The sequence below is a fragment of the Dama dama genome, chromosome X, assembly GCF_033118175.1.
Source record: "Dama dama isolate Ldn47 chromosome X, ASM3311817v1, whole genome shotgun sequence".
In the NCBI taxonomy this organism is placed as follows: Eukaryota; Metazoa; Chordata; class Mammalia; order Artiodactyla; family Cervidae; genus Dama; species Dama dama.
Genome location: NC_083714.1, coordinates 45,673,828 through 45,701,743, shown reverse-complemented (window position 1 = coordinate 45,701,743; position 27,916 = coordinate 45,673,828). Strand labels below are relative to the sequence as shown.

Below are 27,916 nucleotides of genomic sequence, written 5' to 3'. Positions count from 1 at the left end.
CAGCCATCAGCTTACTATGTTCGTGTGAGTCTTTTCTTGGTTGGCCATTGCTAAGCATGCAGACCTCTGGAGGCACATTTCTAAACTGTCTGACTTTTGCTATTCACTTACTTGCTGCCCAGGTTGTACTTCTCCAGAGTCTCTTCTTTTGGGGCGGCTGAGCTTATTTTCTCCTTTGATTCTGCCTCCTTCCTTGACTCTGCCTCATCTTTTGGTACCTTTTTCGGCTTCGATTCAATTTCTTTCGTCCACAGCGAGAGAAGAAACAGTTTGCTTTTCTTGTTTTCTTCACCTTCGTCGACTGAGTGGCATACGATCGGATTTTCTTTCTGAGGGCACCTTGTAGAGGTCTTCTGACCCTCATGGTCATATTTCGTGCCTGCAAGACAAGACAAGTGTCTTAGTTTTGAGGAAAGGACATAAAAACTGAGATGGAAGGGAGATTTCATGAGAAAGGGATGTGGGCTAATGAGGGCTTTTGTGCCAGGCATGGGCAGGGTAGAGGTCTTGGGCAGCAAAGTCAGTGGAGAACATGGGAAGCTTAGTTGGAGTCATCTTACCTTCATACTGCCTCTGCACCTCCTGTGACAAAGGGTCTTCTTTTTTCCATTCTTCCTTGAAGCAAACCGCGTTGCAACTCTTCTTGACTGCGGTGGCTTCCTGGTTGCCTTAGTCATGATGGTGCCAAGAAGTGGCCTAACCCAGACTCTCTGCCTCTGACCTCCCTATTTATACCCTTGGAGGACAATGAGGAGCCACACCCTTCAATCTGATTGGTCCGTTAGGCACTGCGCCAGCCAATAGTAGCTTGGGGGGCTTAGACATCACAGTGCACCACTGTGCCCATCAGCATGGGCTAGTGGATGCTGAGGGAGGCTGTGATATAACTTTCCCACTGCTGACATGTCTGTGTGTCTGATTCTGGGGAGTGGTGATTCAGGGGCATGGTGCTTCTCCTCATGACTTTCAAACTTCCTTTCTGTTCTCTTTATCCTTTGACTTATATGTGCCACTTCAACAGTCCTGCCTCTTTCATCCCTCTATGAACATCTGCCGAACCCTTTCTGTCCCACTTCATCCCTTCAGAGTCCTCTAAGCACTTCATCTCTAGATCACCTTCTGCCTGTTGGGGGTTCCTGAGGGGCTTAAGGAACTTAAGAGCAAGCACTTAAAGTGGACAAAGGTAATTAAGAACAGGTTGGATGTTTTATCTACTGTGATGAGCTTTAGCGACCCCCAGACTTGGTGAATCCTCTCTGTTGCCCAAAGTTCAATACACAGTCTCCAGAAGATTACACATCAGAGCAAAGACAGTTTTAAATGTCTCCTCCACTAAATTTTTTGGGGACACTTCAGCTCTCATATTGAGTAGGGAAACTCAACTTGCCCCATCTAGCAGAAATCAATAACTGATTTTTTTTTTTTTAAAGAAAGTTGCTCAAAGTCAAGAGTCAGTTCAGCAGTGCACCACTGACTCTTGACTGGATCAATTCCCCAGTCACTCCTCCTTGACCGTTATCAGTAGGTAGGGCCCATTGCAATGCTGACCAATAGCTGAGCAGGAGAAGTATCTGTAGGTAGCTCAGTGATAGTTGGTTGCTTGTGGGTGGGGCCAGTGAGGGACTGACCAATGGCTGAGCAAGTCCTGTTGCCTAGTAACAGGAGGCGGAGTAATACGGCACAGCAATGGCTACCCGCGAAGGGCTCTGCCCATGTTGCTCTGTTACATGAGGACACTTTGGGTCCAGTGTGCCGGCATCTTTTGGACTGACTCCTTTCCAACCTCAGATTTTTATTTCACATACTTATTTAACTTTTGCCTATCATTCTTTTGGTTATATTCCCAGGCATTCCTGTCACCAGCACTTATCTCTATGCCCCTCCAACCGCTGCCACTTGATCACATGTTCAGCATATAGTATAAATAGTTCAAAGCCAACAAGAATGTGCAGGCCAGCCCACGTTGAAAACTACTTTCACAAACCTTAAATTCACAGTGATGCTTTTTCTATTTACAGTGTAACAGAGCAGGATGAGCACAGCCTTAACAGGTAGCCATTGGTGTGTTCCGTTTCAACCCACCCTGTTCCTTGGCCACAGGTGTTGCCCAACCATTGCTTGGTGCCTCAGAGGGCCCCATCCACAAGCAAACAGTTGTAAATGAGTGACTGTTAGCTGTCCTGCTTAGCTATTGGGCAGCACTGCAGTGGGCAATGCCCACAGGTTACTGTCAGTGAGGGACCATTGGGGAAGTGATTAAGTCAAGGGTGGTGTGGTAATCAGGAGGAGACTGAGATTAGAGGCAGATTCAGGCCTTCTTCCGGAGGCCCTGGAGCTCACGCAGACTTGGGCCAGTGGGTGAGCTGGAGGGCCCACGGAATAGCCTGGGGACTACATGCTGTAGCGCTCTTTAGTTCCTCTTTGTGTCTGCCTTAAGGGTGGTGTCGCCTGCGTATCTGAGGTTATTGATAGTTCTCCCGGCAATCTTCCAGCTTGTGCTTCATCCAGTCTTGCATTTCTCACGATGTACTCTGCATATAAGTTAAATAAGCAGGATGACAATATACAGCCTTAACATACCCCTTTCCCAGTTTGGAACCAGTCTGATGTTTCATGTCCGGTTCTAACTAATGCTGCTTTCCCTGCATACAGAGTTCTCAGGAGGCACATAAGAGGGTCTGGTATTCCCATCTCTTTAAGGATTTCCCACAATTTGTTGTGATCCACACAGGACAATGCTTGAGTGTAGTCAGTGAAGCAGATGCTTTTCTGGAATTGTCTTGCTTTTTCTATGATCCAACGGATGCTGTCCATTTGATCTCTTGTTCCTCTGCCTTTTCTTAGTCAAGCTTGAACATCTGGAAATTCTTGGTTCATGTATGGTTGAAGCCTAGCTTGGAGAATTCTCAGCATTTATTAGGTAGTGTGTGAGATGTCCCTATCCCCATAGTCATGTCAAATCAAGTTCCTTCTTACATTAGTCTGGATTTGTTTTATTTAATTGCAAAAATGGACATAAATTCTTTGGTGTAATGCTTATTTCCCACTTCACAGGTATTAATTCACCCCCTGCGGAATTTCAGGCACTGTTGTGGGTGCTAGGCGCGCATCGGGAGCCAATACACAGGACCCTGGTTTCATGGGGCTTACATTCTAGTCAGTGAGGATGGAAGGTTAATAGTAACCACAAATAGTCAATTATACAGTATAGAGAGAACCTTATGGGTTTTGAGAAATGGGGAGTTTTTCCTCCCCAGAGGAAAATGACGGAAGGCCTTATGAATCCAGGACATTTGAGCAAAGACTTAATTAAAGAAAAGAGGGAGTGACTTTGTGGCTATCTTGGGCAATAAAGACTGGGGAGAGGAAATGGCCAGGGCAAAAGCCCCAAAAGGAATTGTCTATGTCCTTTCAATAAAACAAGGAGGCTGGTGCAAGTGGGACCAGGTGAGTGAGGACAAGACTAGAAAGTGATGAGCTGCTGATGAGAGAGAACAGGGCAGGAAAAGGAGGAATGTAATAGTAAACATCTTTCCATTTACATGATGAATTGGTTCACCATACACAAACCACACTGGGCTGTGGTGGTAAAGAGGAGAGGCATTTGTCATAGCCTGATGGCAAGGAGTTTGGGGAGGGGTACATTTCAGTAAAGACACCTGAGATGAATCCTGAGCCACCTAAAGTAGATAGATCACCAAGTGGAAAGCTGTGAAAGTGTTTCCCAGACAGTGGTGGAGAACCTGCAAAGGCACCGAGACCCAAGAAAGCTTCTTATACATGCCTTGCATATAACTGGAATCTAAGGTATGATGGGAAAACTGTGAAGAAACGTGGCCTTGGAGGAAGAGGGAAGAACTTGATGGGACACCTGGGCATATGCTAATTTAATGTCTGGGTTACCCTGCTTCGAAAGAGCATTATTAATGTTTTCTAATTGTAAATATATACTCAAGGCAAAGCGGTATGGAAATTGCAAAAATGAGTATACAAATGAAATTAGAGAACACCAATAAGTGTGTCAATAGACATATATACTGTTCATACTCTGTCTTTGTTTTTCTAGCTAAATGTTTATGACATATATATTACATATGTTATATAATGCTAAATGTATACATATAATACATATATTTTTGGATGAACATATGTACATCAGTGATTTTTTTTTAAATTTATACAAATTGAATCAATCTATATGCTATATTGTAGCCTTCCTTTTCTATACCATATGCTGGGAGAATGTTTCCACCTCAACAAACATGTAACTACCAGTATTTCTGAGGATTACTGTGGTGTTCAAATGCTTGCTTATCTCATACTCCAGGCAAGTGCTAAGAAGACAGGAACCATGTGCATCTTGCTCACTGGTTGCTTCCATATCTTTTCTATTATAAACAAGGCTGTAATAAACTTTGGGGTTCATGTATCTTTCCAAATTAGTGTTCATTTTCTTCTGATGTATAGCTAGGCGTGGAATAGCTGGGTCACATGGTAGTTCTATGTTTAGTGTTTTTAAGAAACTTCCACGTTGTTTTCCAAGGTGAGTGCACAAATTTACATTCCCACCAATTATGTACAAGGGCTTCCTTTTGTCCACATCCTTGCCGCCATATGTTATTTTCAGACTTTTTGACTTGATGATAGCCATTCTGACAGCTGTGAGGGGATATCTCCTAGTGATTTTCATTTCTATTTCTCTAAGTATTAGTGATGGTCAGTGTTTTTCCATGTGCCTATTAACTCATACAGTAAGTAGTCTTTCTGATCTGGTTCTTTAAGTTAAGTTGAAAAACTTTCAAGTTCTTACAATCATCAGTAGCATGTCCCTTTTCCTTGTTGAATAGTATTCCATCGGATGGATGCACCATTTGTATATTGGCTTACCAGTTGAATAACATCTGAGTTATTGCCAGTTTGGGGCTATTATTAATAGAGCCACAATAAACATTGGCATGGAGGGTTTTATGTGAACAGAAATTCATGTTTTACGTGGGAGTTACTTAGGAATGGGATCACACAGTTTTCCAGTGTGCAGATATTTATGAGTGATGAAAAACATTTCCCAAAGTGTCTTTATCATTTTGCATTCTTATGAGTCACTGAGGAGAGTTTAAGTTTCTCTCTTTTCCTGAGAGTTGTTTATGTTCTCAGTTATTTTATTTCTTTCATCCAAGATACAATTTGCATACTTAATATGCCTTCAGTACTAATTACTAATTATTTTAATTAAGTTTACGTGTTTATGCGTCATCTGTACAACTTATGTCATATCTTATGTCAACAATTGCTATTCAAATATTTTCCCACATTTTAATTGGTTTATTTGTTCTCTTATTAGTGAGTTTAAGAGCTCTTATGTATTATGGTTATAATATATTTTCTATGAATATTGATGTAAAATATGTGTGTATTTGCATAACCACCTCCAGATAGAGAACCATTCTGTAACCTTAAAGGAATTCCCTAATACCACAGTCTTATATTCTTTTTCCATAACCCCTTATGACTACTGATTTCTTTTCCATGTCTCTAATTTTGTCATTTTGAGAATAATATGTACATGGAATCATCAAGTACATGCCTTTTTGAGGCTGGCCTCTGTTTCACTTTGGCATGCACTTGAGATTCATCCACGTTGTTACATGTATTAATATTTTCTTCCATTTTATTGATGAGGAGTGTTACTGGTATGGCGAACTGCGTGACTGGTATGGTGGTATGGTTATGTAACTATGGTTAAACCACAGTTGAACCATTCACTCATTGAAGGACCTCTAGCCTGTCTACATTTTTAGGTATTACAAACAAAGTTTCAATGACAATTCATGTAAAAGCTTTTATGTTCATTTCTGTAGAATAAATATGCAGGAATACAACTTCTGGGTCAAATTATACTTGAATGTTTATAGCATGTTCTTTAATAAAGTGTCCAACTGTTTTCCAGGATAGCTGTACCACTTTATACTCTCACAAGAAATGTATGAATAATCCAGTTTCTCTGCATCCTTGCCAGTTTATTGTGTGGTCACCTTTTCAAAATGTGTAGCCACTTTGATAGATATAGAGCGGTTAGAACTCTTTATAGTTTTAATTTGCATTTCCATCATAGCCAATATGCTCAGCATCTTTTCTTTCCTGTGCTTATTCGCCATTGCTGTGACTTCTTTGGTCAAGTTTTTGTTCAAGTCTTTCAATTATCTTGATCATTTTCTACTGAGTGTCTCTTTTCACCTGATGACTTTTAGAGTTTTCAATAAGTGTTTTTCATTCCCAATTAGTTTCCATGCAATTATATTTGTTGGAGCTTTGCACATGTAAAATTATTCATATTTTATGTTTACGCATTCAGACACAATGGATTTAGCCTAAATTTGAGGAACATTAGTTTCTGCATGGCTTTCTTCTAGAGCTATATGATATTTTTACTTTTTCTATGTACATTTGGTTTTCCATATATATGCCAATATATACATTTATAAGTATCTCTGTGTAAGTCAAGATAGTATACATAGGCCACATCCTATATATAGGATACATCTATAGAAAATATTCTACTTGTTTTGCTCTTTGAGAAAGACCCTGTCTCTGAAAAATAATTTTAATACAGAAATGCAGGGAAGTTGACTATTGATTTACAGAATAGACAGGGTTTCTTGGTAAGACAGCCAGCCAAAAGTCTGTCAAGTTCTGGTATGGTTGTACAGCTGAATGTAAGCATTTTATAAACCTAAAGCTTTTATTTTTTAATTAATGTTTAGGTATGGAGATTCTATAAATAGGAAAGTATTATCACATATTAAATTCCTACATTAAGAGCTTTGGAGAAATGTTCAATCAGAAAATCATGGAGTATACTGATGATATTGGTGTAATTGCAGGTTGGACCAGACATTCATCAATACTGTATAGAACTGCAGTGTTTAAAATATTGGGGATGAGATTATGGAAAGAATCCATATCATTCTTAGTATTGATCTACATAGAAAAATAAATTATTCATCAGTAGTTGTATCAGTATAATTAAAAAATAGATTGAAATCTGCAGAAAAAAGCAAATTGATGTCTACATTATATATCACAAACTAGAAATCTGTCTTCCATTTTAGCCATGCTAGCTCTTCAGAAATGAATAGTCTTTTAATGACAAATGGAATTGAGGACTAGTTAGAAGGGAAAATATTTCATCCTTTCACTTGTTCCATCATGACTGAAGACAAATTCTGAAAGTTCTATAGAGATCACATAACTAGAACAAACAATTTCATAATTTGTATGGAAATACAAGAAACTTTGGATAGCCAAAGCAATTTTGTGAAAGAAGAATGGAACTGGAGGAACCAACCTGCCTGACTTCAGGCTACACTACAAAGCTACAGTCATCAAGACAGTATAGTACCAGCACAAAGACAGAAATACAGATCAATGGAACAAAATGGAAAGCCCTGAGATAAATGCACCCACCTATGGACACCTTATCGTTGACAAAGGAGGAAAGAAAATACAATGGAGAAAAGACAATCTCTTTAACAAGTGGTGCTGGGAAAACTGGTCAACTACTTGTAAAGAATGAAACTAAAACACTTTATAACCCCATGTACAAGAATACACTCAAAACGGATTAAAGATCTAAATGTAAGACGAGAAACTATAAAACTCCTAGAGGAAAACATAGGCAAAACACTCTCTGACATAAATCGCAGCAGGATCCTCTATGACCCACCTCCCAGAGGAATGGAAATAAAAGCAAAAAAATAAATGAATAGGACCTAATTTAACTTAAAAGCTTTTGCACAACAAAGAAAGTGTAAGCAAGGTGAAAAGACAGCCTTCAGAATGGGAGAAACTAATAGCAAATGAAGCAATGGACAATGAAGTAATCTCAAAAATATGCAAGCAGCTCCTGCAGCTCAATTCCAGAAAAATAAATGATCCATTCAAAAAATGGGCCAAAGAACTAAATAGATATTTCTCCAAAGAAGACATACAGATGGCTAACAAACACATGTAAAGATGCTCAACATCACTCATTATGAGAGAAATGCAAATCAAATCCACAGTGAGGGACCATCTCACGTTGGTCAGAACGGCTCCTATCAAAAAGTCTACAAAGAATAAATGCTGGAGAGGAACAGTGTGGAGATTCCTCAGAAATTTGAAATGGAACTACCCCATGACCCAGGAATCACACTGCTGGGCATACACACTGAGGAAACCAGAATTGAAAGAGACGCGTGTACCCCAATATTCATCACCGTAGTGTTTGTAATAGCCAGGACATGGAAGCAACCTAGATGTCCATGGGCAGACGAATGGATAAGCAAGCCATGCTACATATGCACAGTGGAATATTACTCAGCTATTAAAAAGAATGCATTTGCATCAGCTCTAATGATGTGGATGAAGCTGGAGCCTATTATAGAGTGAAGGAAGTCAGAGAGAAAAACACTAATACAGTATATTAACACATATAAATGGAATTTAGAAAGATGGTAACAATGACCCTATATGTGAGACAGCAACAGAGACACAAAGGTAAAAACAGACTCTTGGACTCTGTGAGAGAAGGCGAGAGTGGAACGATTTGAGCAAATATCATTGAAACATGTATGTGAAACAGATCTCCAGTCCAGCTTGGATGCATGAGGCAGGGTGCTCAGGGCAGTTGCGGTGGGATGATCCTGAGGGATGGGATGGGGAGGGAGGGGGGAGGGAGACTCAGGATAGGGAACACATGTACACCCACGGCTTATTCACGACAATGTATGGCAAAACCACTATAACATTGTAATTAGCCTCCAATTGAAATAAATCAATGAAATTAAAAGAACTTTAAAAAAAATAAAGGGCAGCACACCCAGGGGGTCTTTCACTCTTATCGATTTTAAATCACATTCAGTGACTGACTTTGAATCATCAGTGGGGTCTCCCCGGCGTTACAGTGCCAGAAAGATTGAATTAGGGAGCTGCAGTACAGGTCAAAGATAACATATCTTTGAGTTAAAATTTGAACTCAACTCTTTGGATGCTGATGGTGAAACTCTGTGTTTTGGTTGCTTCTAAAAACTTTTCTGAAGACACACAGGATTCTCATCGTCAGAGCCTCTGACTTATATATCTCCATATTTGTTTAACTTCTCCTTGGAATTTTTAAAATATTTCAAAATGAAAATTAACACTAAATTACATATTGCATACTCTTTCTTTTAAACCATGATAAACTTGTAGAAGTTGGACTAACAAAAGACTTTATTGGGGAAGAAAGTTTTACGACTGTGGTTGTTTAGAAATCCTAGGATATGGTGATAATTACAAGACCAAATTTTACTCAGTCTTATATTAATACTTATGTAAATTTCTCTGTACAGACTTCCATGACTGTCGAGTGGATAGAACTCCATGCTTTCACTAGAAGGGCATGGATTCAATCCCTGTTCAGGGAACTATGCCTCCACAACATACATAGTACCCTCCACCCGTCCCCACCAAAAAAAAAATTCTCTGTAGAGGGTGATCCTGTTTGTAATGTGCACCGGGATTGGGCCACAACCACTGGCCTTCTTTGGGAATATAATGCTCTCCAAAATTTTCTTAGCAAATAGGTGGCCTAATCAATATTTGGTTTGTTCCCTCCAAACATTATTTGAGTCCCTGGGAGTGCTGGTTGTGGGTTTTAGTTGTATCAGCACTTTGTGCCTTGTGAGCACCTTTAGCTGACAGCATAGGTGAGTGATGCAACAAACCCCATTATGAGGTAGGTGGCCAGGAGGTGATTTCGGTCTGCCTTTCTCAGGGGGAGTTTCACACTCACCGCCCCCATGTGAAAACCCCTTCCCATCTGGGCTTGGCAATCTAGACCCTAATGTCTTTCCACACCCCAGACAAAGGCAGGAACACCACACCACTACTCCTGGCCCTTGAAATCAAGTGTTAAGCAGGGTTATCCATCTTCAGTGCAGACTCCTGAGCCACTCCACACCTCTACTCTCTGGCCAACTCGGGACCTGAGGGTCTGTTCCCCAACCTCTTGGGACCCCATACCCTCCCGTTTCCAGTGCCCACCTCTTCTCTTCTCTCCCTCCCTTCCATCAGAAAATTCACACACACACAAATATCATCTTTTCACCATTTGATGTTTCTTTTATTTGCAGCCATCAACTTACTATGTTCGTGTGAGAGTCTTTTCTTGGTTGGCCATTGCTAAGCATGCAGACCTCTGGAGGCACATTTCTAAACTGTCTGACTTTTGCTATTCACTTACTGGCTGCCCAGGTTGTACTTCTCCAGAGTCTCTTCTTTTGGGGCGGCTGAGCTTATTTTCTCCTTTGATTCTGCCTCCTTCCTTGACTCTGCCTCATCTTTTGGTACCTTTTTCGGCTTCGATTCAATTTCTTTCGTCCACAGCGAGAGAAGAAACAGTTTGCTTTTCTTGTTTTCTTCACCTTCGTCGATTGAGTGGCATACGATCAGATTTTCTTTCTGAGGGCACCTTGTAGAGGTCTTCTGACCCTCATGGTCATATTTCGTGCCTGCAAGACAAGACAAGTGTCTTAGTTTTGAGGAAAGGACATAAAAACTGAGATGGAAGGGAGATTTCATGAGAAAGGGATGTGGGCTAATGAGGGCTTTTGTGCCAGACATGGGCAGGGTAGAGGTCTTGGGCAGCAAAGTCAGTGGAGAACATGGGAAGCTTAGTTGGAGTCATCTTACCTTCATACTGCCTCTGCACCTCCTGTGACAAAGGGTCTTCTTTTTTCCATTCTTCCTTGAAGCAAACCGCGTTGCAACTCTTCTTGACTGCGGTGGCTTCCTGGTTGCCTTAGTCATGATGGTGCCAAGAAGTGGCCTAACCCAGACTCTCTGCCTCTGACCTCCCTATTTATACCCTTGGAGGACAATGAGGAGCCACACCCTTCAATCTGATTGGTCCATTAGGCACTGCGCCAGCCAATAGTAGCTTGGGGGGCTTAGACATCACAGTGCACCACTGTGCCCATCAGCATGGGCTAGTGGATGCTGAGGGAGGCTGTGATATAACTTTCCCACTGCTGACATGTCTGTGTGTCTGATTCTGGGGAGTGGTGATTCAGGGGCATGGTGCTTCTCCTCATGACTTTCAAACTTCCTTTCTGTTCTCTTTATCCTTTGATTTATATGTGCCACTTCAACACTCCTGCCTCTTTCATCCCTCTATGAACATCTGCCGAACCCTTTCTGTCCCACTTCATCCCTTCAGAGTCCTCTAAGCACTTCATCTCTAGATCACCTTCTGCCTGTTGGGGGTTCCTGAGGGGCTTAAGGAACTTAAGAGCAAGCACTTAAAGTGGACAAAGGTAATTAAGAACAGGTTGGATGTTTTATCTACTGTGATGAGCTTTAGCGACCCCCAGACTTGGTGAATCCTCTCTGTTGCCCAAAGTTCAATACACAGTCTCCAGAAGATTACACATCAGAGCAAAGACAGTTTTAAATGTCTCCTCCACTAAATTTTTTGGGGACACTTCAACTCTCATATTGAGTAGGGAAACTCAACTTGCCCCATCTAGCAGAAATCAATTCCTGATTTTTTTTTTTAAAGAAAGTTGCTCAAAGTCAAGAGTCAGTTCAGCAGTGCACCACTGACTCTTGACTGGATCAATTCCCCAGTCACTCCTCCTTGACCATTATCAGTAGGTAGGGCCCATTGCAGTGCTGACCAATAGCTGAGCAGGAGAAGTATCTGTAGGTAGCTCAGTGATAGTTGGTTGCTTGTGGGTGGGGCCAGTGAGGGACTGACCAATGGCTGAGCAAGTCCTGTTGCCTAGTAACAGGAGGCGGAGTAATACGGCACAGCAATGGCTACCCGCGAAGGGCTCTGCCCATGTTGCTCTGTTACATGAGGACACTTTGGGTCCAGTGTGCCGGCATCTTTTGGACTGACTCCTTTCCAACCTCAGATTTTTATTTCACATACTTATTTAACTTTTGCCTATCATTCTTTTGGTTATATTCCCAGGCATTCCTTTCACCAGCACTTATCTCTATGCCCCTCCAACCGCTGCCACTTGATCACATGTTCAGCATATAGTATAAATAGTTCAAAGCCAACAAGAATGTGCAGGCCAGCCCACGTTGAAAACTACTTTCACAAACCTTAAATTCACAGTGATGCTTTTTCTATTTACAGTGTAACAGAGCAGGATGAGCACAGCCTTAACAGGTAGCCATTGGTGTGTTCCGTTTCAACCCACCCTGTTCCTTGGCCACAGGTGTTGCCCAACCATTGCTTGGTGCCTCAGAGGGCCCCATCCACAAGCAAACAGTTGTAAATGAGTGACTGTTAGCTGTCCTGCTTAGCTATTGGGCAGCACTGCAGTGGGCAATGCCCACAGGTTACTGTCAGTGAGGGACCATTGGGGAAGTGATTAAGTCAAGGGTGGTGTGGTAATCAGGAGGAGACTGAGATTAGAGGCAGATTCAGGCCTTCTTCCGGAGGCCCTGGAGCTCACGCAGACTTGGGCCAGTGGGTGAGCTGGAGGGCCCACGGAATAGCCTGGGGACTACATGCTGTAGCGCTCTTTAGTTCCTCTTTGTGTCTGCCTTAAGGGTGGTGTCGCCTGCGTATCTGAGGTTATTGATAGTTCTCCCGGCAATCTTCCAGCTTGTGCTTCATCCAGTCTTGCATTTCTCACGATGTACTCTGCATATAAGTTAAATAAGCAGGATGACAATATACAGCCTTAACATACCCCTTTCCCAGTTTGGAACCAGTCTGATGTTTCATGTCCGGTTCTAACTAATGCTGCTTTCCCTGCATACAGAGTTCTCAGGAGGCACATAAGAGGGTCTGGTATTCCCATCTCTTTAAGGATTTCCCACAATTTGTTGTGATCCACACAGGACAATGCTTGAGTGTAGTCAGTGAAGCAGATGCTTTTCTGGAATTGTCTTGCTTTTTCTATGATCCAACGGATGCTGTCCATTTGATCTCTTGTTCCTCTGCCTTTTCTTAGTCAAGCTTGAACATCTGGAAATTCTTGGTTCATGTATGGTTGAAGCCTAGCTTGGAGAATTCTCAGCATTTATTAGGTAGTGTGTGAGATGTCCCTATCCCCATAGTCATGTCAAATCAAGTCCCTTCTTACATTAGTCTGGATTTGTTTTATTTAATTGCAAAAATGGACATAAATTCTTTGGTGTAATGCTTATTTCCCACTTCACAGGTATTAATTCACCCCCTGCGGAATTTCAGGCACTGTTGTGGGTGCTAGGCGCGCATCGGGAGCCAATACACAGGACCCTGGTTTCATGGGGCTTACATTCTAGTCAGTGAGGATGGAAGGTTAATACTAACCACAAATAGTCAATTATACAGTATAGAGAGAACCTTATGGGTTTTGAGAAATGGGGAGTTTTTCCTCCCCAGAGGAAAATGACAGAAGGCCTTATGAATCCAGGACATTTGAGCAAAGACTTAATTAAAGAAAAGAGGGAGTGACTTTGTGGCTATCTTGGGCAATAAAGACTGGGGAGAGGAAATGGCCAGGGCAAAAGCCCCAAAAGGAATTGTCTATGTCCTTTCAATAAAACAAGGAGGCTGGTGCAAGTGGGACCAGGTGAGTGAGGACAAGACTAGAAAGTGATGAGCTGCTGATGAGAGAGAACAGGGCAGGAAAAGGAGGAATGTAATAGTAAACATCTTTCCATTTACATGATGAATTGGTTCACCATACACAAACCACACTGGGCTGTGGTGGTAAAGAGGACAGGCATTTGTCATAGCCTGATGGCAAGGAGTTTGGGGAGGGGTACATTTCAGTAAAGACACCTGAGATGAATCCTGAGCCACCTAAAGTAGATAGATCACCAAGTGGAAAGCTGTGAAAGTGTTTCCCAGACAGTGGTGGAGAACCTGAAGAGGCACCGAGACCCAAGAAAGCTGGTTATACATGCCTTGCATATAACTGGAATCTAAGGTATGATGGGAAAACTGTGAAGAAACGTGGCCTTGGAGGAAGAGGGAAGAACTTGATGGGACACCTGGGCATATGCTAATTTAATGTCTGGGTTACCCTGCTTCGAAAGAGCATTATTAATGTTTTCTAATTGTAAATATATACTCAAGGCAAAGCGGTATGGAAATTGCAAAAATGAGTATACAAATGAAATTAGAGAACACCAATAAGTGTGTCAATAGACATATATACTGTTCATACTCTGTCTTTGTTTTTCTAGCTAAATGTTTATGACATATATATTACATATGTTATATAATGCTAAATGTATACATATAATACATATATTTTTGGATGAACATATGTACATCAGTGATTTTTTTTTAAATTTATACAAATTGAATCAATCTATATGCTATATTGTAGCCTTCCTTTTCTATACCATATGCTGGGAGAATGTTTCCACCTCAACAAACATGTAACTACCAGTATTTCTGAGGATTACTGTGGTGTTCAAATGCTTGCTTATCTCATACTCCAGGCAAGTGCTATGAAGACAGGAACCATGTGCATCTTCCTCACTGGTTGCTTCCATATCTTTTCTATTATAAACAAGGCTGTAATAAACTTTGGGGTTCATGTATCTTTTCAAATTAGTGTTCATTTTCTTCTGATGTATAGCTAGGCGTGGAATAGCTGGGTCACATGGTAGTTCTATGTTTAGTGTTTTTAAGGAACTTCCACGTTGTTTTCCAAGGTGAGTGCACAAATTTACATTCCCACCAATTATGTACAAGGGCTTCCTTTTGTCCACATCCTTGCCGCCATATGTTATTTTCAGACTTTTTGACTTGATGATAGCCATTCTGACAGCTGTGAGGGGATATCTCCTAGTGATTTTCATTTCTATTTCTCTAAGTATTAGTGATGGTCAGTGTTTTTCCATGTGCCTATTAACTCATACAGTAAGTAGTCTTTCTGATCTGGTTCTTTAAGTTAAGTTGAAAAACTTTCAAGTTCTTGCAATCATCAATAGCATGTCCCTTTTTCTTGTTGAATAGTATTCCATCGGATGGATGCACCATTTGTATATTGGTTTACCAGTTGAAAAGCATCTGAGTTATTGCCAGTTTGGGGCTATTATTAATAGAGCCACAATAAACATTGGCATGAAGGGTTTTATGTGAACAGAAATTCATGTTTTACGTGGGAGTTACTTAGGAATGGGATCACACAGTTTTCCAGTGTGCAGATATTTATGAGTGATGAAAAACATTTCCCAAAGTGTCTTTATCATTTTGCATTCTTATGAGTCACTGAGGAGAGTTTAAGTTTCTCTCTTTTCCTGAGAGTTGTTTATGTTCTCAGTTATTTTATTTCTTTCATCCAAGATACAATTTGCATACTTAATATGCCTTCAGTACTAATCACTAATTATTTTAATTAAGTTTACGTGTTTATGCGTCATCTGTACAACTTATGTCATATCTTATGTCAACAATTGCTATTCAAATATTTTCCCACATTTTAATTGGTTTATTTGTTCTCTTATTAGTGAGTTTAAGAGCTCTTATGTATTATGGTTATAATATATTTTCTATGAATATTGATGTAAAATATGTGTGTATTTGAATAACCACCTCCAGATAGAGAACCATTCTGTAACCTTAAAGGAATTCCCTAATACCACAGTCTTATATTCTTTTTCCATAACCCCTTATGACTACTGATTTCTTTTCCATGTCTCTAATTTTGTCATTTTGAGAATAATATGTACATGGAATCATCAAGTACATGCCTTTTTGAGGCTGGCCTCTGTTTCACTTTGGCATGCACTTGAGATTCATCCACGTTGTTACATGTATTAATATTTTCTTCCATTTTATTGATGAGGAGTGTTACTGGTATGGCTAACTGCGTGACTGGTATGGTGGTATGGTTATGTAACTATGGTTAAACCACAGTTGAACCATTCACTCATTGAAGGACCTCTAGCCTGTCTACATTTTTAGGTATTACAAACAAAGTTTCAATGACAATTCATGTAAAAGCTTTTATGTTCATTTCTGTAGAATAAATATGCAGGAATACAACTTCTGGGTCAAATTATACTTGAATGTTTATAGCATGTTCTTTAATAAAGTGTCCAACTGTTTTCCAGGATAGCTGTACCACTTTATACTCTCACAAGAAATGTATGAATAATCCAGTTTCTCTGCATCCTTGCCAGTTTATTGTGTGGTCACCTTTTCAAAATGTGTAGCCACTTTGATAGATATAGAGCGGTTAGAACTCTTTATAGTTTTAATTTGCATTTCCATCATAGCCAATATGCTCAGCATCTTTTCTTTCCTGTGCTTATTCGCCATTGCTGTGACTTCTTTGGTCAAGTTTTTGTTCAAGTCTTTCAATTATCTTGATCATTTTCTACTGAGTGTCTCTTTTCACCTGATGACTTTTAGAGTTTTCAATAAGTGTTTTTCATTCCCAATTAGTTTCCATGCAATTATATTTGTTGGAGCTTTGCACATGTAAAATTATTCATATTTTATGTTTACGCATTCAGACACAATGGATTTAGCCTAAATTTGAGGAACATTAGTTTCTGCATGGCTTTCTTCTAGAACTATATGATATTTTTACTTTTTCTATGTACATTTGGTTTTCCATATATATGCCAATATATACATTTATAAGTATCTCTGTGTAAGTCAAGATAGTATACATAGGCCACATCCTATATATAGGATACATCTATAGAAAATATTCTACTTGTTTTGCTCTTTGAGAAAGACCCTGTCTCTGAAAAATAATTTTAATACAGAAATGCAGGGAAGTTGACTATTGATTTACAGAATAGACAGGGTTTCTTGGTAAGACAGCCAGCCAAAAGTCTGTCAAGTTCTGGTATGGTTGTACAGCTGAATGTAAGCATTTTATAAACCTAAAGCTTTTATTTTTTAATTAATGTTTAGGTATGGAGATTCTATAAATAGGAAAGTATTATCACATATTAAATTCCTACATTAAGAGCTTTGGAGAAATGTTCAATCAGAAAATCATGGAGTATACTGATGATATTGGTGTAATTGCAGGTTGGACCAGACATTCATCAATACTGTATAGAACTGCAGTGTTTAAAATATTGGGGATGAGATTATGGAAAGAATCCATATCATTCTTAGTATTGATCTACATACAAAAATAAATTATTCATCAGTAGTTGTATCAGTATAATTAAAAAATAGATTGAAATCTGCAGAAAAAAGCAAATTGATGTCTACATTATATATCACAAACTAGAAATCTGTCTTCCATTTTAGCCATGCTAGCTCTTCAGAAATGAATAGTCTTTTAATGACAAATGGAATTGAGGACTAGTTAGAAGGGAAAATATTTCATCCTTTCACTTGTTCCATCATGACTGAAGACAAATTCTGAAAGTTCTATAGAGATCACATAACTAGAACAAACAATTTCATAATTTGTATGGAAATACAAGAAACTTTGGATAGCCAAAGCAATTTTGTGAAAGAAGAATGGAACTGGAGGAACCAACCTGCCTGACTTCAGGCTACACTACAAAGCTACAGTCATCAAGACAGTATAGTACCAGCACAAAGACAGAAATACAGATCAATGGAACAAAATGGAAAGCCCTGAGATAAATGCACCCACCTATGGACACCTTATCGTTGACAAAGGAGGCAAGAAAATACAGTGGAGAAAAGACAATCTCTTTAACAAGTGGTGCTGGGAAAACTGGTCAACTACTTGTAAAGAATGAAACTAAAACACTTTATAACCCCATGTACAAGAATACACTCAAAACGGATTAAAGATCTAAATGTAAGATGAGAAACTATAAAACTCCTAGAGGAAAACATAGGCAAAACACTCTCTGACATAAATCGCAGCAGGATCCTCTATGACCCACCTCCCAGAGGAATGGAAATAAAAGCAAAAAAATAAATGAATAGGACCTAATTTAACTTAAAAGCTTTTGCACAACAAAGAAAGTGTAAGCAAGGTGAAAAGACAGCCTTCAGAATGGGAGAAACTAATAGCAAATGAAGCAATGGACAATGAAGTAATCTCAAAAATATGCAAGCAGCTCCTGCAGCTCAATTCCAGAAAAATAAATGATCCATTCAAAAAATGGGCCAAAGAACTAAATAGATATTTCTCCAAAGAAGACATACAGATGGCTAACAAACACATGTAAAGATGCTCAACATCACTCATTATGAGAGAAATGCAAATCAAATCCACAGTGAGGGACCATCTCACGTTGGTCAGAACGGCTCCTATCAAAAAGTCTACAAAGAATAAATGCTGGAGAGGAACAGTGTGGAGATTCCTCAGAAATTTGAAATGGAACTTCCCTATGACCCAGGAATCACACTGCTGGGCATACACACTGAGGAAACCAGAATTGAAAGAGACGCGTGTACCCCAATATTCATCACCGTACTGTTTGTAATAGCCAGGACATGGAAGCAACCTAGATGTCCATGGGCAGACAAATGGATAAGCAAGCCATGCTACATATGCACAATGGAATATTACTCAGCTATTAAAAAGAATGCATTTGCATCAGCTCTAATGATGTGGATGAAGCTGGAGCCTATTATAGAGTGAAGGAAGTCAGAGAGAAAAACACTAATACAGTATATTAACACATATAAATGGAATTTAGAAAGATGGTAACAATGACCCTATATGTGAGACAGCAACAGAGACACAAAGGTAAAAACAGACTCTTGGACTCTGTGAGAGAAGGCGAGAGTGGAACGATTTGAGCAAATAACATTGAAACATGTATGTGAAACAGATCTCCAGACCAGCTTGGATGCATGAGGCAGGGTGCTCAGGGCAGTTGCGGTGGGATGATCCTGAGGGATGGGATGGGGAGGGAGGGGGGAGGGGGGCTCAGGATGGGGAACACATGTACACCCACGGCTTATTCACGACAATGTATGGCAAAACCACTATAACATTGTAATTAGCCTCCAATTGAAATAAATCAATTAAAATAAAAGAACTTTTAAAAAAATAAAGGGCAGCACACCCAGGGGGTCTTTCACTCTTATCGATTTTAAATCACATTCAGTGACTGACTTTGAATCATCAGTGGGGTCTCCCAGGCGTTACAGTGCCAGAAAGATTGAATTAGGGAGCTGCAGTCCAGGTCAAAGATAACATATCATTGAGTTAAAATTTGAACTCAACTCTTTGGATGCTGATGGTGAAACTCTGTGTTTTGGTTGCTTCTAAAAGGTTTTCTGAAGACACACAGGATTCTCATCGTCAGAGACTCTGCCTTATATATCTCCATATTTGTTTAACTTCTCCTTGGAATTTTTAAAACATTTCAAAATGAAAGTTAACACCAAATTACATATTGCATACTCTTTCTTTTAAACCATGATAAACTTGTAGAAGTTGGACTAACAAAAGATTTTATTGGGGAAGAAAGTTTTACGACTGTGGTTGTTTAGAAATCCTAGGATGGTGATAATTACAAGACCAAATTTTACTCAGTCTTATATTAATACTTATGTAAATTTCTCTGTACAGACTTCCATGACTGTCGAGTGGATAGAACTCCATGCTTTCACTAGAAGGGCATGGATTCAATCCCTGTTCAGGGAACTATGCCTCCACAACATACATAGTACCCTCCACCCCTCCCCACCAAAAACAAAAATTCTCTGTAGAGGGTGATCCTGTTTGTAATGTGCACCGGGATTGGGCCACAACCACTGGCCTTCTTTGGGAATATAATGCTCTCCAAAATTTTCTTAGCAAATAGGTGGCCTAATCAATATTTGGTTTGTTCCCTCCAAACATTATTTGAGTCCCTGGGAGTGCTGGTTGTGGGTTTTAGTTGTATCAGCACTTTGTGCCTTGTGAGCCCCTTTAGCTGACAGCATAGGTGAGTGATGCAACAAACCCCATTATGAGGTAGGTGGCCAGGAGGTGATTTCGGTCTGCCTTTCTCAGGGGGAGTTTCACACTCACCGCCCCCATGTGAAAACCCCTTCCCATCTGGGCCTGGCAATCTAGACCCTAATGTCTTTCCACACCCCAGACAAAGGCAGGAACACCACACCACTACTCCTGGCCCTTGAAATCAAGTGTTAAGCAGGGTTATCCATCTTCAGTGCAGACTCCCGACCCACTCCACACCTCTACTCTCTGGCCAACTGGGGACCTGAGGGTCTGTTCCCCAACCTCTTGGGACCCCATACCCTCCCGTTTCCAGTGCCCACCTCTTCTCTTCTCTCCCTCCCTTCCATCAGAAAATTCACACACACACAAATATCATCTTTTCACCATTTGATGTTTCTTTTATTTGCAGCCATCAGCTTACTATGTTCGTGTGAGAGTCTTTTCTTGGTTGGCCATTGCTAAGCATGCAGACCTCTGGAGGCACATTTCTAAACTGTCTGACTTTTGCTATTCACTTACTGGCTGCCCAGGTTGTACTTCTCCAGAGTCTCTTCTTTTGGGGCAGCTGAGCTTATTTTCTCCTTTGATTCTGCCTCCTTCCTTGACTCTGCCTCATCTTTTGGTACCTTTTTCGGCTTCGATTCAATTTCTTTCGTCCACAGCGAGAGAAGAAACAGTTTGCTTTTCTTGTTTTCTTCACCTTCGTCGATTGAGTGGCATACGATCGGATTTTCTTTCTGAGGGCACCTTGTAGAGGTCTTCTGACCCTCATGGTCATATTTCGTGCCTGCAAGACAAGACAAGTGTCTTAGTTTTGAGGAAAGGACATAAAAACTGAGATGGAAGGGAGATTTCATGAGAAAGGGATGTGGGCTAATGAGGGCTTTTGTGCCAGGCATGGGCAGGGTAGAGGTCTTGGGCAGCAAAGTCAGCGAAGAACATGGGAAGCTTAGTTGGAATCATGTTACCTTCATACTGCCTCTGCACCTCCTTTGACAAAGGGTCTTCTTTTTTCCATTCTTCCTTGAAGCAAACCGCGTTGCAACTCTTCTTGACTGCGGTGGCTTCCTGGTTGCCTTAGTCATGATGGTGCCAAGAAGTGGCCTAACCCAGACTCTCTGCCTCTGACCTCCCTATTTATACCCTTGGAGGACAATGAGGAGCCACACCCTTCAATCTGATTGGTCCGTTAGGCACTGCGCCAGCCAATAGTAGCTTGGGGGGCTTAGACATCACAGTGCACCACTGTGCCCATCAGCATGGGCTAGTGGATGCTGAGGGAGGCTGTGATATAACTTTCCCACTGCTGACATGTCTGTGTGTCTGATTCTGGGGAGTGGTGATTCAGGGGCATGGTGCTTCTCCTCATGACTTTCAAACTTCCTTTCTTTTCTCTTTATCCTTTGACTTATATGTGCCACTTCAACACTCCTGCCTCTTTCATCCCTCTATGAACATCTGCCGAACCCTTTCTGTCCCACTTCATCCCTTCAGAGTCCTCTAAGCACTTCATCTCTAGATCACCTTCTGCCTGTTGGGGGTTCCTGAGGGGCTTAAGGAACTTAAGAGCAAGCACTTAAAGTGGACAAAGGTAATTAAGAACAGGTTGGATGTTTTATCTACTGTGATGAGCTTTAGCGACCCCCAGACTTGGTGAATCCTCTCTGTTGCCCAAAGTTCAATACACAGTCTCCAGAAGATTACACATCAGAGCAAAGACAGTTTTAAATGTCTCCTCCACTAAATTTTTTGGGGACAATTCAACTCTCATATTGAGTAGGGAAACTCAACTTGCCCCATCTAGCAGAAATCAATTCCTGATTTCTTTTTTTTTAAAGGAAGTTGCTCAAAGTCAAGAGTCAGTTCACCAGTGCACCACTGACTCTTGACTGGATCAATTCCCCAGTCACTCCTCCTAGACCGTTATCAGTAGGTAGGGCCCATTGCAATGCTGACCAATAGCTGAGCAGGAGAAGTATCTGTAGGTAGCTCAGTGATAGTTGGTTGCTTGTGGGTGGGGCCAGTGAGGGACTGACCAATGGCTGAGCAAGTCCTGTTGCCTAGTAACAGGAGGCGGAGTAATACGGCACAGCAATGGCTACCCGCGAAGGGCTCTGCCCATGTTGCTCTGTTACATGAGGACACTTTGGGTCCAGTGTGCCGGCATCTTTTGGACTGACTCCTTTCCAACCTCAGATTTTTATTTCACATACTTATTTAACTTTTGCCTATCATTCTTTTGGTTATATTCCCAGGCATTCCTTTCACCAGCACTTATCTCTATGCCCCTCCAACCGCTGCCACTTGATCACATGTTCAGCATATAGTATAAATAGTTCAAAGCCAACAAGAATGTGCAGGCCAGCCCACGTTGAAAACTACTTTCACAAACCTTAAATTCACAGTGATGCTTTTTCTATTTACAGTGTAACAGAGCAGGATGAGCACAGCCTTAACAGGTAGCCATTGGTGTGTTCCGTTTCAACCCACCCTGTTCCTTGGCCACAGGTGTTGCCCAACCATTGCTTGGTGCCTCAGAGGGCCCCATCCACAAGCAAACAGTTGTAAATGAGTGACTGTTAGCTGTCCTGCTTAGCTATTGGGCAGCACTGCAGTGGGCAATGCCCACAGGTTACTGTCAGTGAGGGACCATTGGGGAAGTGATTAAGTCAAGGGTGGTGTGGTAATCAGGAGGAGACTGAGATTAGAGGCAGATTCAGGCCTTCTTCCGGAGGCCCTGGAGCTCACGCAGACTTGGGCCAGTGGGTGAGTTGGAGGGCCCACGGAATAGCCTGGGGACTACATGCTGTAGCGCTCTTTAGTTCCTCTTTGTGTCTGCCTTAAGGGTGGTGTCGCCTGCGTATCTGAGGTTATTGATAGTTCTCCCGGCAATCTTCCAGCTTGTGCTTCATCCAGTCTTGCATTGTTCACGATGTACTCTGCATATAAGTTAAATAAGCAGGATGACAATATACAGCCTTAACATACCCTTTTCCCAGTTTGGAACCAGTCTGATGTTTCATGTCCGGTTCTAACTAATGCTGCTTTCCCTGCATACAGAGTTCTCAGGAGGCACATAAGAGGGTCTGGTATTCCCATCTCTTTAAGGATTTCCCACAATTTGTTGTGATCCACACAGGACAATGCTTGAGTGTAGTCAGTGAAGCAGATGCTTTTCTGGAATTGTCTTGCTTTTTCTATGATCCAACGGATGCTGTCCATTTGATCTCTTGTTCCTCTGCCTTTTCTTAGTCAAGCTTGAACATCTGGAAATTCTTGGTTCATGTATGGTTGACGCCTAGCTTGGAGAATTCTCAGCATTTATTAGGTAGTGTGTGAGATGTCCCTATCCCCATAGTCATGTCAAATCAAGTTCCTTCTTACATTAGTCTGGATTTGTTTTATTTAATTGCAAAAATGGACATAAATTCTTTGGTGTAATGCTTATTTCCCACTTCACAGGTATTAATTCACCCCCTGCGGAATTTCAGGCACTGTTGTGGGTGCTAGGCGCGCATCGGGAGCCAATACACAGGACCCTGGTTTCATGGGGCTTACATTCTAGTCAGTGAGGATGGAAGGTTAATACTAACCACAAATAGTCAATTATACAGTATAGAGAGAACCTTATGGGTTTTGAGAAATGGGGAGTTTTTCCTCCCCAGATGATAGTGACGGAAGGCCTTTAGAATCCAGGACATTTGAGCAAAGACTTAATTAAAGAAAAGAGGGAGTGACTTTGTGGCTATCTTGGGCAATAAAGACTGGGGAGAGGAAATGGCCAGGGCAAAAGCCCCCAAAAGGCATTGTCTATGTCCTTTCAATAAAACAAGGAGGCTGGTGCAAGTGGGCCCAGGTGAGTGAGGACAAGACTAGAAAGTGATGAGCTGGTGATGAGAGAGAACAGGGCAGGAAAAGGAGGAATGTAATAGTAAACATCTTTCCATTTACATGATGAATTGGTTCACCATACAAAAACCACACTGGGCTGTGGTGGTAAAGAGGACAGGCATTTGTCATAGCCTGATGGCAAGGAGTTTGGGGAGGGGTACTTTTCAGTAAAGACACCTGAGATGAATCCTGAGCCACCTAAAGTAGATAGATCACCAAGTGGAAAGCTGTGAAAGTGTTTCCCAGACAGTGGTGGAGAACCTGAAGAGGCACCGAGACCCAAGAAAGCTGGTTATACATGCCTTGCATATAACTGGAATCTAAGGTATGATGGGGAAATTGTGAAGAAACGTGGCCTTGGAGGAAGAGGGAAGAACTTGATGGGACACCTGGGCATATGCTAATTTAATGTCTGGGTTACCCTGCTTCGAAAGAGCATTATTAATGTTTTCTAATTGTAAATATATACTCAAGGCAAAGCGGTATGGAAATTGCAAAAATGAGTATACAAATGAAATTAGAGAACACCAATAAGTGTGTCAATAGACATATATACTGTTCATACTCTGTCTTTGTTTTTCTAGCTAAATGTTTATGACATATATATTACATATGTTATATAATGCTAAATGTATACATATAATACATATATTTTTGGATGAACATATGTACATCAGTGATTTTTTTTTTAAATTTATACAAATTGAATCAATCTATATGCTGTATTGTAGCCTTCCTTTTCTATACCATATGCTGGGAGAATGTTTCCACCTCAACAAACATGTAACTACCAGTATTTCTGAGGATTACTGTGGTGTTCAAATGCTTGCTTATCTCATACTCCAGGCAAGTGCTAAGAAGACAGGAACCATGTGCATCTTGCTCACTGGTTGCTTCCATATCTTTTCTATTATAAACAAGGCTGTAATAAACTTTGGGGTTCATGTATCTTTTCAAATTAGTGTTCATTTTCTTCTGATGTATAGCTAGGCATGGAATAGCTGGGTCACATGGTAGTTCTATTTTTAGTGTTTTTAAGAAACTTCCACGTTGTTTTCCAAGGTGAGTGCACAAATTTACATTCCCACCAATTATGTACAAGGGCTTCCTTTTGTCCACATCCTTGCCGCCATATGTTATTTTCAGACTTTTTGACTTGATGATAGCCATTCTGACAGCTGTGAGGGGATATCTCCTAGTGATTTTCATTTCTATTTCTCTAAGTATTAGTGATGGTCAGTGTTTTTCCATGTGCCTATTAACTCATACAGTAAGTAGTCTTTCTGATCTGGTTCTTTAAGTTAAGTTGAAAAACTTTCAAGTTCTTACAATCATCAGTAGCATGTCCCTTTTCCTTGTTGAATAGTATTCCATCGGATGGATGCACCATTTGTATATTGGTTTACCAGTTGAATAACATCTGAGTTATTGCCAGTTTGGGGCTATTATTAATAGAGCCACAATAAACATTGGCATGAAGGGTTTTATGTGAACAGAAATTCATGTTTTACGTGGGAGTTACTTAGGAATGGGATCACACAGTTTTCCAGTGTGCAGATATTTATGAGTGATGAAAAACATTTCCCAAAGTGTCTTTATCATTTTGCATCCTTATGAGTCACTGAGGAGAGTTTAAGTTTCTCTCTTTTCCTGAGAGTTGTTTATGTTCTCAGTTATTTTATTTCTTTCATCCAAGATACAATTTGCATACTTAATATGCCTTCAGTACTAATTACTAATTATTTTAATTAATTTTACGTGTTTATGCATCACCTGTACAACTTATGTCATATCTTATGTCAACAATTGCTATTCAAATATTTTCCCACATTTTAATTGGTTTATTTGTTCTCTTATTAGTGAGTTTAAGAGCTCTTATGTATTATGGTTATAATATATTTTCTATGAATATTGATGTAAAATATATGTGTATTTGCATAACCACCTCCAGATAGAGAACTATTCTGTAACCTTAAAGGAATTCCCTAATACCACAGTCTTATATTCTTTTTCCATAACCCCTTATGACTACTGATTTCTTTTCCATGTCTCTAATTTTGTCATTTTGAGAATAATATGTACATGGAATCATCAAGTACATGCCTTTTTGAGGCTGGCCTCTGTTTCACTTTGGCATGCACTTGAGATTCATCCACGTTGTTACATGTATTAATATTTTCTTCCATTTTATTGATGAGGAGTGTTACTGGTATGGCGAACTGCGTGACTGGTATGGTGGTATGGTTATGTAACTATGGTTAAACCACAGTTGAACCATTCACTCATTGAAGGACCTCTAGCCTGTCTACATTTTTAGGTATTACAAACAAAGTTTCAATGACAATTCATGTAAAAGCTTTTATGTTCATTTCTGTAGAATAAATATGCAGGAATACAACTTCTGGGTCAAATTATACTTGAATGTTTATAGCATGTTCTTTAATAAAGTGTCCAACTGTTTTCCAGGATAGCTGTACCACTTTATACTCTCACAAGAAATGTATGAATAATCCAGTTTCTCTGCATCCTTGCCAGTTTATTGTGTGGTCACCTTTTCAAAATGTGTAGCCACTTTGATAGATATAGAGCGGTTAGAACTCTTTATAGTTTTAATTTGCATTTCCATCATAGCCAATATGCTCAGCATCTTTTTCTGTGCTTATTCGCCATTGCTGTGACTTCTTTGGTCAAGTTTTTGTTCAAGTCTTTCAATTATCTTGATCATTTTCTACTGAGTGTGTCGTTTCACCTGATGACTTTTAGAGTTTTCAATAAGTGTTTTTCATTCCCAACTAGTTTCCAAGCAATTATATTTGTTGGAGCTTTGCACATGTAAAATTATTCATATTTTATGTTTACGCATTCAGACACAATGGATTTAGCCTAAATTTGAGGAACATTAGTTTCTGCATGGCTTTCTTCTAGAACTATATGATATTTTTACTTTTTCTATGTACATTTGGTTTTCCATATATGTGCCAATATATATATTTATAAGTATCTCTGTGTAAGTCAAGATAGTATACATAGGCCACATCCTATATATAGGATACATCTATAGAAAATATTCTACTTGTTTTGCTCTTTGAGAAAGACCCTGTCTCTGAAAAATAATTTTAATACAGAAATGCAGGGAAGTTGACTATTGATTTACAGAATAGACAGGGTTTCTTGGTAAGACAGCCAGCCAAAAGTCTGTCAAGTTCTGGTATGGTTGTACAGCTGAATGTAAGCATTTTATAAACCTAAAGCTTTTATTTTTTAATTAATGTTTAGGTATGGAGATTCTATAAATAGGAAAGTATTATCACATATTAAATTCCTACATTAAGAGCTTTGGAGAAATGTTCAATCAGAAAATCATGGAGTATACTGATGATATTGGTGTAATTGCAGGTTGGACCAGACATTCATCAATACTGTATAGAACTGCAGTGTTTAAAATATTGGGGATGAGATTATGGAAAGAATCCATATCATTCTTAGTATTGATCTACATACAAAAATAAATTATTCATCAGTAGTTGTATCAGTATAATTAAAAAATAGTTTGAAATCTGCAGAAAAAAGCAAATTGATGTCTACATTATATATCACAAACTAGAAATCTGTCTTCCATTTTAGCCATGCTAGCTCTTCAGAAATGAATAGTCTTTTAATGACAAATGGAATTGAGGACTAGTTAGAAGGGAAAATATTTCATCCTTTCACTTGCTCCATCATGACTGAAGACAAATTCTGAAAGTTCTATAGAGATCACATAACTAGAACAAACAATTTCATAATTTGTATGGAAATACAAGAAACTTTGGATAGCCAAAGCAATTTTGTGAAAGAAGGATGGAACTGGAGGAACCAACCTGCCTGACTTCAGGCTACACTACAAAGCTACAGTCATCAAGACAGTATAGTACCAGCACAAAGACAGAAATACAGATCAATGGAACAAAATGGAAAGCCCTGAGATAAATGCACCCACCTATGGACACCTTATCGTTGACAAAGGAGGCAAGAAAATACAATGGAGAAAAGACAATCTCTTTAACAAGTGGTGCTGGGAAAACTGGTCAACTACTTGTAAAGAATGAAACTAAAACACTTTATAACCCCATGTACAAGAATACACTCAAAACGGA

At 40.1% G+C, this 27,916-nt stretch overlaps 3 protein-coding genes and 1 pseudogene across 3 annotated transcripts in view; 1 reads left to right on the top strand and 3 right to left on the bottom strand.

Moving 5' to 3' along the window:
* Window positions 1-27,916, top strand: part of LOC133052041 (endogenous retrovirus group PABLB member 1 Env polyprotein-like) — a 221,896-nt gene that overhangs the window by 33,819 nt on the left and 160,161 nt on the right. The window lies entirely within an intron of this gene.
* LOC133052086 (spermatid nuclear transition protein 3-like) lies at window positions 164-677 on the bottom strand. The gene is made up of 2 exons (XM_061136857.1): window positions 561-677; window positions 164-379 (listed from the first exon to the last, which is right to left on the bottom strand). The coding sequence occupies exons 1-2, from the start codon at window positions 675-677 to the stop codon at window positions 164-166; spliced, it is 333 nt and encodes a 110-aa protein (XP_060992840.1).
* Window positions 10,314-10,827, bottom strand: LOC133052087 (spermatid nuclear transition protein 3-like; annotated as a pseudogene).
* Window positions 20,461-21,113, bottom strand: LOC133052017 (spermatid nuclear transition protein 3-like). The gene is made up of 2 exons (XM_061136738.1): window positions 20,858-21,113; window positions 20,461-20,676 (listed from the first exon to the last, which is right to left on the bottom strand). Exons 1-2 carry the CDS (start codon window positions 20,972-20,974, stop codon window positions 20,461-20,463), a joined length of 333 nt encoding a protein of 110 aa, XP_060992721.1. The 5' UTR covers window positions 20,975-21,113.